Here is a 16810-nt window from a genome sequence, read left to right as displayed (position 1 = left end):
AAAATGGAGAATTTTATCTCCCTCTGCACAACTGAAGTGTCTTGTTTGATTTTCTATCACAATCTGCCCGTGTTGTAACACTTTGCCAGAAAACACCAGTGGGAGCAGGTCTGTGGATGCACAGGGAATGTTTTAGGAGGGACCTGACAGACCATTTCCACATCAGGTTTCTATGAATAACCAAGAGGCAGCTTACAAAACAAAACCCAGCTTTATTAAGCAAGTATTTATTGTGCAATTACAGGCTCGGAAAGCAGGGGATTCAGACCTTGCTGTGTTCTCATCAGACACAGGGAGGTTTCTAGCAGGTTCTCTCTCCTCTTATGGCTGTGGTGGGAGCTGAGCAGCCTGAGTGGGCAGCTGGGAGATGCTGAACTCCCAAAGCCTGGGACTAACCAAACCTCAACGAGTGGAGAGGGTGAAGATTGTAAAAATAACTGCCCTGCCACTGGGTAAAGCTCTGCATGGCTTTGGTTTGGAGGGTTGATGTTGTGCAGTGCACTTATGCCTTGGACAACTAAACAGGAAAACAAAAGCCTGTAGCATGAGCAATGCCATATGGATAATATACACTGGATATGCCAGCAGGACCCTCAGCCTTTCCCTTGCCTTCTCCCAGCTCTAATGATCCAGAAACACCCCGAGGTCACTGCAGTGATGGATTCCTGGGACTTGTGCTGCTGTCCCCAGCTGGTCACTGCTCTGTGAGAGCTGCTGGTGGGACACAGCCTCCTTTCTTGCTTGCACTGGTGATGTCTGGCTTTGAAGTGCAGAAAAGAGTAAACCAGCCCTTTCTGTTTCTGCAAGAGAGAGAGAGAATCTCAGCTGAGGATTGAACTTTGTTTCACTAGACTGCTGCCTGCAGAATGTGCTGTTAATGAGCAGTAGCACAGGGGTTTAGGAGCAGCTTAGATCCCTTTGTGTGCTTAGTTATAATGGGTTATTACATGACTGATCATTGGAATGAACCTTCTTGGAGCCTACAGTGGATCTGACACGCATTTGTCTGTGCTGTTAATCCTTTGTACCTTGCAGTCCTGTTCACACAGTCTCATCAGCAGAGACTGGCACAGGAGATGAGAGGGGGGAGCTCACTTGATGCAGCTTTTGAGGAGAGCTCTGCCAGCAGGTGCTCACCTTTGGGGAGCATTCTTTAGTGCAGGATCTAATAGCAGTGCTTCTTACTGCTCACATACCATGTGATAACAGAATTTATCCAAGCCAGGGTCAAACAGGATGAAACTTTCATTATTTTACGCTGCTCGCCTAAAAACTGAGCATTTCCATGCTCTGCTCTCTGCTGACAAAGACACTCAGACCTGCCTGGACCAAATCTGGGAAAGGGAATGGCCCTTCAGGCTACAGAGACATCCTGGCTGTTCCCAGCCCTGGACCAGCAGCCTCTTGTCAGCCCTTTGCTCATGGTCACAGCTGAAAAACCCCAATCCCAGCTGCCAGAGTTGTTTGGATCAGTGTGTTTCCCAGTGAGTAGCTTGGAATAATTGTAGAGCTTGATATGACAAGCCCATGCTTGGCTTCCTCTCCCGTGTTCCTGGGCAACCCTGTTGTAATGCAGAAGTTGGATTCAGAGTCACTGGACTGGCCTTAATGGAAGCTGAGAGATGATTCATTCCTGAAAGGTGCTTTAGTTTAAAGGCTTTTTCCGTTGCAAAAAAAGGGTGAGTTCATTTTTTTCATGCACAGTCACTTTGCTAGTTGTGCCTTTCCCTTTTTCATGCCCTAATGGGATTAATTAAAAGCAGCTGGTGATTGGATTGCAGAGCACTTACCACTGGTGATGTGGAGAGCCCAGCAGCTGCCTCCATCACATGATCAAACAAACTCCAGTTTGCCCAGTGCCACAGTGAGAGGAGTGTTTACTGGTCTTCATTGGAACAAGAACTTCTGTTTTGAAATGACTGGTTGGGAACGGAACAGTTGGAACAGAAAGAAGAAAAGAGAGAAACAGCAACATTTACAATCGTTCTGGGGGGGGAATTGAAATTGTGTTGTTAATATACAGAACATCAGTGCCAGGAGCTAAGAGTGCAGCAGAGGTAGGGTCTGGTCACTCTGCACCAGCAGCTTTGATCACTGGGCAGTTCAGTTACTGGAGAACAAATGTGCTCCAGCCCGTGGTGGGAGGCAGCAGAGCCTCGGCTCGGAGCGAGCTGTGCCCGCAGTCCTGGCACCTGCCTCACCCTGTGCTCACACACACACAGCAGGCACTTGGCTGGGCACAGCTTCCAGCCCGCCAAAGCATTTGCTCATTCCCTTTCTACCTCCACCTGGCAACCCACGTGCCAGGCGACCCCTTCCAGGAGGTGGTTATTCCCATATAACGTGCTGGAAGTTCTGTCTAACGGCTTGGATACCTACTGGGACTTGGAAGGTTTTTTAAGCAGCACCGGCTCGGAGCAGAAGGATGTCTTTGTCTTCTCGTGCCCCACACAGGCCGGGCTGCAGCCACAGGAGGTTCTGCCTGGAGGGCTGTGGTTGTTGTCCGGCAGCACCAGGCTGCTGCCCGCGGGCAACGCTCCGTTCTCCGGGTGGCTTCCCAGCTCCTCCTCTCCCATTCCCGTGTCTTGCTCCAGCTGAGGGTTTGCACAGCCCTGCGTGGGGACCTCAGGGAGTGGTGTGTCCTTGTCTTCGCTCGGAGCTGCTGGCGGGGTGGCCACCAAGGGCGTGCTGGGCGTGGAGGCCCCCGGGCCGGGCGTGGCGGGCGTGGGGCTCTCGGCCGCCGCGTGGCCGCTCATGTGGAGCTTCTTCATGTGGTGAACGACGGCTGCGGCGTTGAAGGCTTGCTGGGGAAGGAGACAAAACCACCCTGGTGAGCCCCTGGTGGTGCCAGGCTGGGTGGGACAGACAGACTGTCCCCCCGAGGTGACGACTGCGCGGCACTGGGTGGGTCAGCGCTGTTTGCAAAATGTGTGGTAGGTGATACGTGCATAAACACCACGTTTTCCACAAACTGCTGATGCTTTTGGAGTTTACAACTGCTTCCACGTGAGGAGGGTGTAGGAACAGCTGTAAATTACCCAGCAGTGTGAGATGGAGACTAGAGCTGAGCTGTGAATGTAGCTGTTTAAAATGCTGTCGTGCACATGGTGCCTCTGGCATCCCTCTCTCCAGCTAAACTGGCTAAAACTCTTGATGTAAACTGAAGTACTAATTTATCTTCAAGGCTGGAAGGAGGGAAAGCTGAATTAAGCTCCCAAAAAAATCTGCTGATGGAGCTCCAATTTCACTCCCTTGGTATAAAGGCAGTAAGTGAGGGGACAAGGAGCAGCGGGTTCAAATTGAAAGAGGGGAAATTTAGGTTAGATATTGAGAAGAAATTCCTCCCTGGGAGAGTGAGGAGGCCCTGGCACAGGTTGCCCAGAGAAGCTGTGGCTGCCCCAGCCCTGGAAGTGTCCAAGGCCAAGTTGGACAGGGCTTGGAGCAACCTGGGATAGAGGAAGGTGTCCCTGCCCATGGCAGGGGGTGGGGTTGGATGAGCTCTAACCCAACCCCTTCCAACCCAAACCATTCTGTGATTTTATGATCCTTTCCCCCTCCCCTTTGCTTTCGTGGTGAGGCTACTACAGCATGATGTTTGTGGTGAATTTACCAGTACTTTTTGCAGCAGGAAATACTGCTCCAAACACCCAATAAACAATAACTGCACACAATTTAAAATTTGGAGGATACAGGTGTGGAGGATCCCAGTTTTTTGGTGCTTACCCACGCAGCTGAAGCCTCGCTTATTGCTGCACGACAGCAACTGGGCTTTGTTGGGGAAATGGCTCTGGGCTCCCAGCAGCAATGACTTACCCTCCATTTGCTCTTTGCAAAGTTCTTCTGAATCTGAGCACTGACAGATGGGTAGATGTCACGGTGAAGGGCTGTATTTCCATTAATCCTGCAGATGGGAAGAGAAGAAAACGGGCTCGTAGGCAGATGGCATTTGTAAGGCATTCCACACTCTGGAAGCAACTCACTGCTTTCTACGTTCAATCAGCAATAATTAAACCCAAAGGAAAAACAGCAACAGGAATGCAGTGCAAACACACACTTCAAAGCCTGGGAGAGCTCAGGGTGGGATTTCGGCTTTGCCGCTGTTTACGGAGGCAGTTATGCACAAATGGCATCTTTAATTATTCATCATTTTCTTTCTTTGGACATGAAAAAAAAAAAGGAACACCCAGGGCCACGTGGAGGCAGATGGTGATGTTAATAATGGGGTGGGGAGACCCCCCTGTTCTCAGCTTCCATGGAGCACGTGGAGAGGGACAGGGGGCTGGTGAATTGTCCACTCACCACGGGTGCCTCAGGGCTTCTTCACAGGTAAACCTCACAGCTGGGTTCTTCTCCAGCAAATGTCTGATGAAATCCTTGGCTGTTTGGGAGGGGGGGAAAAAAAAGCAGAGGGAAAAGGTTATGTTCTCCTTCTTCCAAGGCACGATCCTAATGGGGCGTGGGAAATACGGTGGATAAATGTCACAGAGGTCAGCCCTGAGGAGAAGGTGTTTGTTGCACCAGGGGAGGTTCAGGTTGGATATAAGGAAAAAAAATTCTTCACTGAAAGAGTGGACAAGCATTGGAAGAGGCTGTGCAGGGAAGTGGTGGAGTCACCATCCCTGGAAGTGTTCAGAAAACGAGTAGATGTGGCCCTTTGCAATGTGGTTTAGTGGGCGTGGTGGGATTCGGTCGAAGGTTGGACTTGATGATCTTGGAGGTCTTTTCCAACCTTAACAATTCTCTGATAACTCCATTAAAGGGACATGTTTGTAGTAAAGGGCTCCAGATGAAAATATATTAACTGGAGATGTACTAAACACTCAGATTATGTGAATTGAGTTGGACTATTCAGCTAGAAAAAATAATTCTAAAAGCCATTAAAGAGTAAACTGGGTGGATTTAGGAGTTGCCCTAAAGAGCACTTACATCAGTCCCATTTCTTTTTCCTTTCATTTTTTTTTTTTTTAAGCAGGAAGGATTGCAGTGTTTGTTATTAAATCCTAACAAACCCCCTGCTAGTTTTGTTTGTATGTGTAAAAGACTGATGTTTAAAATATGCTGTGAAGATGCTGGATATGGTGGGCTGTGTACAGGTGAGCTCCATGAGTAGGTTGGTCTGGTGGAAGGGCCCAGTGGTGGCTGACACTTGATGGGAAGGAAAACAAGGGGGAAAAAAAAGAAAAAAAACCCATAGAAAATAAAGGGGAAAAGCTCCTTGATTTCCCCTTCTTACAGAATCATAGAATGGTTTGGGTTGGAAAGGACCATAAAGAAAACATAATTCCATTCCCCTGCCACAAGCAGGGACACCTTCCACTAGCCCAGGTTGCTCCAAGCCCTGTCCAGTCTGGCCTTGGGCACTCCCAGGGATGAGGTAACCACAACTTCTCTGGGCAACCTGTGCCAGGGCCTCATCCCCCTCACAGGGAAGGATTTCTCCTGGCCTTGAACACTTCCAAGGGAAATCTGAGCTCACTAATCCACTTGTGAAAATCAGGGTGACTCAGTTCATGGCTTCATCCTTCCCCATCCCTCCCAAGTCAAGCACTGGGTGTTTTGGGGGTGCAGGCTCACGGTTACAGAGTTTGGGATTGAAGTTGCTGGGAGGGAACATGGAGTTTCCCAGCACCAGAGCTTTACCTGACTCGGAGATATCGTCCCAAAACGGAGACTCAAACTCATAGTAGCCTTCCTTAATCTTTTCAAACAGTTTGGATTCAGTCTCTTCATAGAAAGGGGGATACCCACAGAGCCTGGAACAGAGCAGAAAGCCAGAGGTCTTCAATGCCACCACCCCCATCAGCACAGGCTCCTCCAGCAACACGAGTGAGGAGTGACAGAGGAGGTTTCTCTGCCCATCCACCTGTCCCTCACTGCTGAGTGGATCAGCAAAGCTGCAGGAAAGAGTTAAAAACTTCACTGCAGCAGCGAGAGGACAAAGCCACAGCTGGTACAGAGCTGAGTGGTGTGGGAGGAAACAAAAAGTACCAGGGAAGATTGAATGGTATTTGTAGGCAACGGGTAAAAAAACAAAGCATAGGATGAGGCAGATAAGGGAGAAAATGGGATTCTTTTCATCTCCTCTCCTGTACTTGGTTACCCACATGCTTTTCATTTCTGTGCCTGCTGAACCTGTGCTCCACACGGGAACGGCAGGTCCGGCATCGCCCCCGCTCACGCTGCTGCTCCACCGAGGTGGGTGAGCACTGAGGAGCTGGGAAACTCATGGAAAAACAAGTGGGATGCTGCTTGCTGCTACTCACAGGATATAAGTGATGACTCCAATGGACCAGCAGTCCACGGCTTTGCTGTAGGGCTTCTGGGCGAGGACCTCGGGGGCTGCGGAACAGCAAAACCACGTGGGAATTCTGAGCAATAATGAGTTCTCCAATACTGGGAAAAGCAGGAGTTCCTGGTACACTTGGCCTCTGAGGTGCCAGTGCAGAGATCAGCTGCTAACAGCAGCATTTACCAGCTAAATTGGTCTGTGCTATTTGTATCTATTTTATGCCATTAGATAGAAAGAACCACGGACAAGCTCTGCCTGTACCCTGAGGTTTGACCAGGGAGCTGTGGGTCCAGGCAGTGCAGGCTGGTGGGCATTTAACACAACCCCATTGCATTTCAATTATTTTTATGATAATTCAATAAATATAGAGCTCCTAAAATTATCCTTTTCTTTGCATTTTTAAGCATGCTGAGATTCCACACTCACTTTTAATCCAGCCTGTACGTGGTCCGTGCAGTGCATTTGCGAGCAGCGTGTTGTTATCAACATAATTATGTATTTATTTTTTTTCCCTTTTTTCTAGGCAATGCACGGCCTTTTTTTCCAGGCAATCCACCAGCACAAGCCCATTCCTGATCCTTGGCTTACCCACATATCCTGGAGTCCCACAGGCCGTGGACATGATGCCGTTCTGCTCCATTTTAGACAAGCCGAAATCCGTGATCATGATTTTGGAGTTCTCTTCGGGAGTCAGGTAAAGAAGGTTTTCAGGCTGTGAAAGAGCGGTCAGAGGTTGAAATCTGTGGCACAAAAAATGGCAAAGGGAGAGCAGGAAGCCCTGGGGCAGAGCAGGTGGATTGGCAGCCAGGGCAGCTCCTTGAGATGCTGCTGAGGGCCAGGTCTCACCTTGAGGTCTCGGTGAACTATCCCATTCTCATGCAGGTACTTCACTGCTGTCAGCACCTGGTGGATCACCAGACTTGCATCTTTCTCGGTGTAAACACCTCGCTCCAAAATTCGATCGAAGAGCTCTCCCCCAGACACCCTGTGGGAAAAGGCAATTCAGAAAGAAAACGACTGGGGAAAAAAAAAAATTAAACAAAATTAATCATGCTTTTGTGGTTAGGCAAGCTGACTTTCTGGTCCTTTCACAACTCCACCTACAGCAGAACCATTCCTTGGGCAGCAGTTTTTGTGAGGCTGAGCTGATGGATGCTCCTGTAAGGAGTGCTGGTAAACCAGGGGAAACTTTACCCAAGTCCTGGTAGGACTGAGCCACAGCTATCCAGCCCTACTCCAGGCTCCACCACAGAATGGATATAGTTTTTTGCTTCCTTTAGCTAAACTTGCTCAGATTTGGGTGCTCACAGCACTTTCTCTGCTGCTGACACGGTGCCCATATTCATTTCTAGAAACCCTGCACAGCTTTAATTAGAAATACTTCTGTCTCTGCCCTGCTAAACTGTGATGAATTAATTTGCATAAATAGCTCCAAATCATGGTTTAGAAAACTTGCTGCTAAAACGAGGGGTGGGCCAAGGCAGCAGGAGAAGTGTCCAGGTTGGTTCCAACCACGCAGCCCTCGCAGTGAGGGGGGTTTGAATGGTCCCTGTGAGGGGCTCCAGTGGGAAATATGAGGCACCACCCTGGTCCTGCCAGTCTTTGTGGTTCCTCTGTGGCCCACAAAGAAGTGGCTCTGCTCATACTTACAGCTGCATGACCAGGTAGAAGTGGGTTGTGCTCTCATAAATATCTTCTAAAGTCACGATGTTTTCGTGCTTTATCCTGCAAAGATAAAGGTGGGTCAGAAACGAACCTGGTGAGGAAACAAATGGTTTTTGAAGTGGAAAACCCAACAGTCATCCTGCTTTAATCACCAGTGAAAGTCCACTGGGGTGTTTTGTGGCTGATCTCCCTTCCCCTGAGTGGCAGAGGACCATTGATGCCCCTACCAATTCTTTTATGAGCACCAGGCACCAACAGTTGGGGATCAGACCCTTTGTTTTTAAACCCCTACAGCAGGAGATTTCCTTGGGCTGCAAAAGCATCTGCTCTGGTTCCCTTTTCCCTGTCTGCTGCTCTGCTTAATTTATTTCTGTTATACCCCATCCCTGGAAGTGTCCAAGGCCAGGTTGGACAGGGCTTGGAGCAACCTGCTCTAGTGGAAGCTGTCCCTGCCCATGGGAAGCTCTTCAAATGTTACTTTTAGCTTACCAGGAGACAGAGACTCTGAGCTTTAAGGTCCCTTCCCATCCCAAACCACTCCATGATTTCCTTCCCCAGCTCTGGGGCAGTGTGGCTGTGTTGAGGTTACAAACCCAGCCGAGGAATGAGAGAAGAAACTTTACTAATTTCCTGATTCACAGTGATATTTATATATTCTTTAAAAATAAATAGTAATTTCCTCATATTATTCTTCCTGTAGAGCCACACTTCTTTTCTTGGGGGTTGGACAAATGATCTCCAGAGGTCCCTTCCAACCCTAAATATTCTGTGATCTTAGGGAAGGACGTTTGTTCTACTTTACACCACAACACCACTCACTTTTTTAGCACTGCTATTTCGTTCTCCAAGCTGCTGTCCCTGGTGAGGGGAGACTTCTTGATGCATTTCAGAGCAAAGAGCTTGCCAGTGCTTTTCTGCTTCACCAGGAAAACTTCTGAGAAGGCACCTCTGCAGAAGAGGAGGAGAAGTTGTGTTTCAGTAGAAGCTGCTGCTGGGAACTGGGAGGGCACTTACAGAGAGAAGGAATAGCAAGAAAAAACAACATGGGAGTAATTTAACTCCAAGTGGAAGCTGATTATAAAGCTACAACTGTGTCTCCAGCAGCCCCAAACTCAGGATATCCAAGGTAGGATTATGCAATATGGAGATAAACCCCCAAGTTTTCTCCGTAGAGAAAAGGTTATTTTTGCATAGTTGGCCATGAAGCTGTTTTGAGGCAGTGGGCAAAAAAAGGATGAAATTAAAGCAGCTTCTTCAGGACTGCCTGGGAAGATACTGAAGTGTTTTAGTCCTGCAGGGGCCTGGCTGTGGGTGAACTTGAGCTCCAGTAAGAGGGCAAACAGGGTTTGCAGCACATCCCTGGGCTCACAGCTCTCTGCCTTTCAAGGAACCTTTGCACTGGAATCCCTTGGGACTGGGGGGATTTTCCTGGGCTAAGCACAAGCTCAGGGAGGGGCTGTATCCATAACCTTCCTGAGAATGGAGCAGTCTGGAGCTTGGGTGCTCACTGGGGTTAAACCCCTGTGGGAAGATCTCAACAGCCTCTGCTCTAATGGGGCCAAATTCCACTCTAAAATCACGTTTCTTCAAAACCCCCCCAGTCTTTAGGTATTCCTGCCCTTCCCCTGCTCAGCACTGCCCTGAGGACTGAGAAAGCTGAGTGGAAGCAGCCCAGTGATGTTGCAGTTTGGGTGTTATCACCCAACCCTCTGTATGTCTAAAATGCAAAATAATAGGGTTATTTATCAGTTACATATGAGTTCGTATTTTACTTCAGCATCTGCTGCGTTTTCCTGCCTGCAGAGCCTGCAAATACCTGTGCACCCTTAGTGACAAAGTGACAGTGAGTGTCCTGTCCCCCCCTGGGCAGGGGTCAGCCCAGGGCAACCCTGAGCAGGTATTTATAACATGCCTAAAGCTCCCAATCCTGTTAAAGGTTTGTCTCAGGGAGCTGAGCACGTGGCTCAGGGTAGTGACAGTGCACATTTTGCCAGGTCAGTCCTCAATAATCCTCATCAAATGAGCAACAGATTAATTGATGGCCATTAAATGGAACTTGCCCCTGAGCCTGCAAAGCCCTGCAAGGAGAGGGAGGTGAGTGATGTGAAAGCACCTTTGGGTGGGGATGGTGGTGCAGCAAACCCAATAAACCAGGGCACAAGTCCTGTGTCCCCTGTAATCCACTTACAAGGAATGCCTGTGCAAGACCCTGAGGACTTGCTGTGCCAGGACTGGTCCATAGCAAGGGAAATAAAAACCCAAATCACCCAAAAAAACCCCTTGAACAAAAAAAAAAGCAACCATAGATTTTTGGGAAGCCATCCCAACAGATAAACTCTTAATCTCACTTAGTAAATTATATGTAACTGTCTTCTCTCTTCTGGCCCAAAAAGCAGGTGGTGTTGGGACTTTCCTCACATTTTACACATTTTTGCCCCTTTAGCCACATAAACTGTGCAGGCTGTTTCATGGATATGCCTTTCACATCCCTGAGAGCTCCTGGGGGATAGGCAGGCACATCCTTGTAGGGTCCCTAATGCAGCTGGGCGTGGTGCTGGAAGGTGATAACAAGTTTTGAGGCAGTTTTAGGCCCCAGATCTTCATTTCAATTCTTCAGCTAGCTGAAGTAGTGCATGTGGAAAAAAAATCTCAATTTCTAATGCTAAATTTTCCTATTAATGTAATAGTAGGAAATGAACAACCTACAAATCAGCTGCTGGGGCATCTGTTCTATATATCTGTCCCAAACAGTTTATAATAATTATGCCCCTTATTAAAAAATGATGAATCAACAAGTTGGCTAGGAGAGAACAAAGCTCTTTCTAACCTCATTCCTTTAGTGAAAGCTGCTGGATAATTTAACTAATTTCTGGGGCTGCTGAGGGACGCAATCAAAACGTCACCCAGCTCTGGTGTGGCTGTTTTTTGGGAGCTTTGTTGTGGGCTCTGAAGTCACAGAACGTTTTTCCATGACAGAACATGCTGATGGAGGTAATTCAATTCCTCCTCCACCACCTTGGAAATGTTTTCTTGTCTCATCCCCATGAATAGGCAAATGAAGCTGTGAACTCACAGGGAGGGATTGTACGACTCCAACATCCTTGTTTTTGTTTCATCCCCCGACTGAGTCAGGGTTTCTGAGCTAAATATATGACTTGTTGTGATATTCCTCAGCAGCAATGGACCTAGAACTTATTCAGCTAAGGTTTCCTGCAGTCTTAGAGGGGATGGAGGGAAGGGCAGAGTGGAACTGGAGCTGTGCCTGGGGCTGGGGGGGAAGGAGCTGTTTTGGTGCTTCGTGGCACACATGAGCCATGAATCAGAGCACCAGCAGCATCCCTGCAGCAGGATGGGCACCCACCCTCACCTGAGACTAGGGGCTGTCTCAGAGGGAGCCAGTGCCAGCAAGGGAGTCACTGCCCTGGGCTGGGAAGGTGGGATCTGGAGGGTTCCCTGCCCTGGGAGCAGCTGTGGTACTCACGATCCCAGGGCCTCCATGAAAATGAAGGTTTTTCGGATGTTGCTCGTCTGCTTCTTCCAGGAGCTGCTGTCATCCTCTTCCTTGCGACCCATCTCCTCCAGAGTGGAAGCAGGGAACGCTGTGAGGAAGAGGAGGAGGAGGAGGAGAGGTGACTGCCATGGCTTGGGCTCACATGAAGAACAGGCTGGATTCAGGATGCTGTGGGTGGGGGTTGCTGGGCCAGAGGAATCTGACTTTTCAAGCACGGGAAATTTTGTGCTGCTCTTGCTGCTCACAGCTTGCCCCACCCCTGGAAGTGTCCAAGGCCAGATTGGAGCAACCTGGTTTAGTAGAAGGTGTCCCTGCCCATGGCAGGGAGTGGAACAAAATGATCTTTAAGGTCCCTTCCAGCCCCAAACCTCCTGTGATTCCATGAACTGTTGGTGCTGCCCGTGTCCCTGATGTTATGTCCCACTGCAAGGGATGGAAGAGTGGATCAGCTGGGGAGGAGCTGGTGACCATATGGTAATTCTCTCTTGTCACTGTACTCATTTAGAGCATGTTGGCAAATACAAATGTTTACATTGTGCTTCACATTTAGTGGCTAAAAAAGCCCTGCTGAACAGTGGCTAATTTTAACTGAAACATCCCCAACTTGATGGATTTTGAGTTATGTGCAAGCAGTGATGGGGGTGGGTGATGGCTGAACAGTTTTATTGCTCAAATAATAAATAGTTTGAAGAGATCACGACAGCAGGGAGGGGATTTGATAGAAAACCTTTTGTTGGTGTGTCTCACACAGTTTGTGCTGCTGACATCTCTGGTTTTTTGTTCACTGACAGATTGCCTCTGCTCTGAGTCACAACCTTCCCCTCTCCTCTGTGATGCCACGAAGGGGAGCCCAGCTCTGAGTGCCCTGAGAGCGGTGGTGGGAGCAGCCCACCAAAAATGCAGCTTCCTGGAGCCACCCCAGCTCTGCAAGAGGTGTTCAGGTGTGTGTCACCAGCACTGGAGGGTGTAACTGCAGCAAACCTGTGTGAGTGCAGGCTCTGGGTGATCCCCATGCCTGAAACCCTCGCTGCTGCTCGTGGCAGTGTGACCTTGGGGATGTCCCAATCCCCCCCAGCTCTAATCTCTTCAGAGCCAGGCCAGGCAGCTCTGCTGGAACCCAGGGGGGCTGTGGGCATGGGGAGCACAGGGAGAATTAGAGCTTGAACAAGGGCCGGGAGGTGTGAAAGGTTACACAAACCTCTAAGCACCCCAAATGAGATCAGGGCTAAGGACTGGAAGGTGAGAAAGAAGCCCCTGAGACTAGAAAAAAAAAATACATGTTAAAGTAGCTTGTCCTCACTATCAGGATGTTAAAGAAATGCACTGAAAATATCTCCAGGCAGCAGGGGCTTGGGGGGCTGCCAGCAGCACCCTGGGCATGGGGAGCATCCCCTGGGACATGGAGCATCCCCTGGGACATGGAGCATCCCTTGGGACATGGAGCATCCCCTGGGACATGGAGCATCCCCTGGGACATGGAGCATCCCACTTCCCAGAGCAGGAAGGGCTGCCCAAAAGCTGTGGGACACAGCTGAGCCTTCAGAAGACAAAGCAGAAGCTTTCACGGATAAATAAACGTTTGGGAAAGGCAGAAGTATTAAAGCAGAGAAAAAGCTGAAGGATCTTTTGTCATGACAGGCAGTTTAGGTATTGAATTCCTCCTGAACCTACTTTATCTCCTTAATTAGCACGTTTTCGGGGTTTTCAGCTCCTTGACACAATTTTTAAAGGTTAATTTAACATTATTGAAAACAAAATTGACTCCATTGTAAACAGTTGAAGGCTTCAGTCCATAAAATCACCAAAGGCCACATGCACTTGGCCTTTATTTACCTTCTGTTTTCTGATGCATGGGTAACTCCTAAAAATACAACTCCCCATAAAAACCAGCCTTATCTTGTTGTTTGGAATCAGTGAAGGTCAAAAGTCCTTCACAACAATGCTGATCAACTAGTAGAAACCTTCCTGCCAATTATTTTCAGCCCCTAAATGATGTTTTCTTTGCAGTCACCCACCCATCCCTAATCTACAGATGTGGAATATCACGAAAAGAGAATTTTCTGGCAGAGCCATTCAGCTGGTGGTGAAAGGTGAGTTTTATCCACTTGAAATAAATACCAAATGCGTGATGGGAGGGTGGTGCTGAACGACAGGTACAGCTGAGATGACCCCTCCATTTCTCTCCCAGCCTACTGCCAAACAAAGATTATGAAGTGAAAAAAGACAAAAAAAACCCAAGTAGGTCAGCCTGGCCCTGGGGACAAATGGCATTTTGGGCTCTGCTCCTGTGCATGGAAGCACATCCTGGTTGGCACGAGCTCTGTGGGGCAGCCCAGGAGGGGCACAGGGCAGAGAAGCCCCTCATGGGGAGGTTGGGCTGGGCAGAGGTGACTGTGTCCCCCCCATGGGAGGTGACAGGGGAGCCATGTACAGTGGAACCTCTATAAATTCACACCCAAGTGTCAAATTTGCCCAATATTTGCTCATTTAAGCGCCGCTCCCTTATCAATCTCTTTAATTCCTCGGGAAAACAACAACTTTCTTGTTTTCAAGTGGATTTTGGTTCTGAAGGAAGGTGGTATCATGTTTTCCTTAGTCTCCTGTGAATCATCTGCTCATCCTATAGTTCCTCCTGCTGTCACTCTGTGTGTGTGTGTGGCATTTGCTTTGCTGGGCTGGATGAGCAGCTCTGACTCCCAGCACATGGAGCTGATTTCCTGCTCTCTCAGTTTTTCTGTGCCATCATCAGCAAGTCATTTCCTGCCTCCTCTCCCCTTTCTGCAGGAAAGGGGAGTGAGTGGTGCTGTTTTGAGAGCAAAATAATGGCAGGTTTGAATTACCTCAAATGTAAAGCTGCAGATGGCAGGGGGAAGGGGGTGGAAGTGGAGGATGTTTAAGGTCCCTTCCAACCCAAACCATCCTGGGATTCCATATGGGCTCAGGTGATGAACACTTGCCCACCTTCCTCCTTGTGTTGGATCACATCCTTTTCAGTGTTTTTTGTTCCTCTTTTGGTACAAGGGAAAGTATTTGCAAAGGGATTCAGGGCAGGACACAACAACCTCTCAATCCAGCTGGGATTATGGGATTAAGAGACCTGTGACTTCCTTGATGCTCCAGGAGCTTGTCTTTGTCTCTCAATCTGGTTAAGTCACCTGTTGCACTTCACAGAAGTTGGTGAGAATGCAATGTTTGATGTATTTGTTGTCTGGGCTTTGTTATTTATTCAAGCTCTGGCCCAACAACCACAGAACCCCAGAATGGTTTGGGGTGGAAGGAAACTTAAAACTCATCTCATCAGGGCAGGGACACCTTCCACTGTCCCAGGTTGCTCCAACCTGGCCTTGGACACTCCCAGGGATGGGGCAGCCACAGCTTCTCTGGGCAACCTGTGCCAGGGCCTCACCTTTCCAATCCCTTTCTTGCTGTTGGGACACAGCACGTGGGTGAATAGGATTTATCATATTTACTCGCTTACTTGAAGAAACTTTACTTCCCACAGGAATAGAAAACAGAACAACAGGTGGGCAAAGAGACTTTGTGCTGGCACTGGCAGGTTTTCCTGCCAGGTGATGTGTCCATCCTGCCCCTGCCCCTCCTTCACTTGTCAGGTCCATCCTGACACCCCCTCCATGTGCACCTCACCCCCGGCTCAGGGGGCATTCCAAACCCTGCATTCCAGCCCCAAAAGTGGGATGCACACACACAGTGCAGCCAAAATACACATTATTTCAAACACCTGCTCTAAACAAGGGTCTGTGTGGCCCCTTTTGCCCCTTCACCTCTGGGCAGTGCAATCACACCGGAGTGTTAAGGTTGCATAATAAGATTGCAAAGCTCATTAACGAAGGCAGGTGAAGACCTTTAGAGCTGAAAATGAAGTAGATAACATTGCTTTCATTTGTTCAGCTTCCCTCCTCCCCATCAGAACAAATTAAGCAGCATATGGGCTTCATTCTGATGAGTTTATATATATATATATATAAAGTAATAAACAGCATTTACATTAATGTCTAACCTTTGGGCTCCTCTACAGCCTAAGTCAACAAACGTGGCTGCTGCTCTACTCTGATCCAGCACGACACATCAGAGTGTAATGAATGTTATTATGACCTTGCTTAAATATTTCCTGAGGAAATTTGTTCTGCTTCCACAGTAGCAAATCCATCTGCAGGCAGCCACTGCTTCTGAATGGATGCACTGCATTAGCAAAATTATTGTAAGGCATGATTAATAGTCTCGTGACAAAGTTACATGTGGAGGGGTTGGGAAGAGACATGCAGCTTTCATGGGTTTGCCTTTGGAATTAGAAGTTTAGAGGAATAAAAAAAAAAAAGGAGAATGCAAACTCAAAGGGCTTTGATTTAAAAAAAAAAAAAAAATACACCGAAGCAAGCAATCTGCATGTGAATGAATGAAGTGCCAGGGCAGCCTCTGTGTTCAGGGACAAAAGAACAAGAAATTGGAAACACGAGCTCACCATGAAAAACAAACCCACCTCAAACACCTTCTATTCCCCCCTCCACTCCATCGATTGAGTGCTTTAACTTAGTAGTTAAAGATGGACACTTGCAAAAGCTCGATTTTAATTAGAAATATTCCAGGTTCCACAGAATACTTTGGAAGTAAAATGCCAGAGGCAGCTTTCTATGAAATGCTAAATACAACCCGAGTGCTGGAGGATTCTGCCTGCACAGAGTTCCGAGATAAAATTCATCTTTAAAAAAAAGGGCAGGTTAGCAGGAATTCCCCCCCCCCTCCGCTTCAGCGCCCGGAGCAGGCGAAGAGGAAAAGCAAATGGCTCTCAAGGAAAGGATGTTTTTCGCTTACCCAAGTCAGCACCAACAAAGCAACTCCTGGCGGCCGCCGCTCCCGCCCGGCTCCGTGTGCGGGGATTAGAGCCCGGAGGAGGAGGAGGAGATGATGGAGCTGCTGGGATGGTAACCAGGCAGCACCTGACGGCGAGGAAATCACCACGAGCACGAGCTGGGAGGGGGGTGAGAGGAGGAGGCGGCGGGACCTGGGAACCCCAGAGCTTCCCACCGGGAATCGCCTCCTTCGCCGGGAGAGGAGGCGCAGCAGCAGCAGCAGCTCCTCGGCAGCGGTGAAATATCCCCCCGGTGGGGATGCGAATTTAATTTGCCTTAATCAAACAGATGACTCCCGGTATTTAGAAAACACCCCACTTTCCTCTGTGTGGCGCTGGGAGTTCTGTGGGGCCGGTGGGACTGGACCAGGACAAGGTTTTCCCACCAGGGCAGGGTTTCCCACCAGGACAAGGTTTTCCCACCAGGACAAGGTTTTCCACCAGGACAAGGGTTTCCCACCAGGACAAGGGTTTCCCA

At 48.8% G+C, this 16810-nt stretch overlaps 1 protein-coding gene across 2 annotated transcripts; it reads right to left on the bottom strand.

Annotated features, from left to right (window-relative positions):
- Positions 1-192: 192 nt before the first annotated feature.
- On the bottom strand, positions 193-16525 carry CAMK1G (calcium/calmodulin dependent protein kinase IG). 2 transcript variants are annotated; one of them, XM_032710602.1, is made up of 13 exons: positions 16296-16525; positions 11436-11553; positions 8774-8902; positions 7940-8014; positions 7136-7274; positions 6878-7001; positions 6264-6339; positions 5641-5753; positions 4300-4378; positions 3814-3901; positions 2380-2804; positions 1791-1919; positions 193-800 (listed from the first exon to the last, which is right to left on the bottom strand). In XM_032710602.1, the coding sequence occupies exons 2-12, from the start codon at positions 11525-11527 to the stop codon at positions 1826-1828; spliced, it is 1434 nt and encodes a 477-aa protein (XP_032566493.1). In that variant the 5' UTR covers positions 11528-11553; positions 16296-16525; the 3' UTR covers positions 193-800; positions 1791-1825. The 2 variants fall into 2 exon arrangements, with proteins under 2 accessions (XP_032566493.1, XP_032566494.1); XM_032710603.1 differs by lacking the exons at positions 11436-11553; positions 16296-16525 and adding an exon at positions 10782-10967.
- Between the last annotated feature and the right edge of the window lie 285 nt (positions 16526-16810).

Source organism: Chiroxiphia lanceolata, chromosome 25 (genome assembly GCF_009829145.1).
Source record: "Chiroxiphia lanceolata isolate bChiLan1 chromosome 25, bChiLan1.pri, whole genome shotgun sequence".
Lineage (NCBI taxonomy): Eukaryota > Metazoa > Chordata > Aves > Passeriformes > Pipridae > Chiroxiphia > Chiroxiphia lanceolata.
This window is presented reverse-complemented; position numbering and strand designations above follow the sequence as displayed.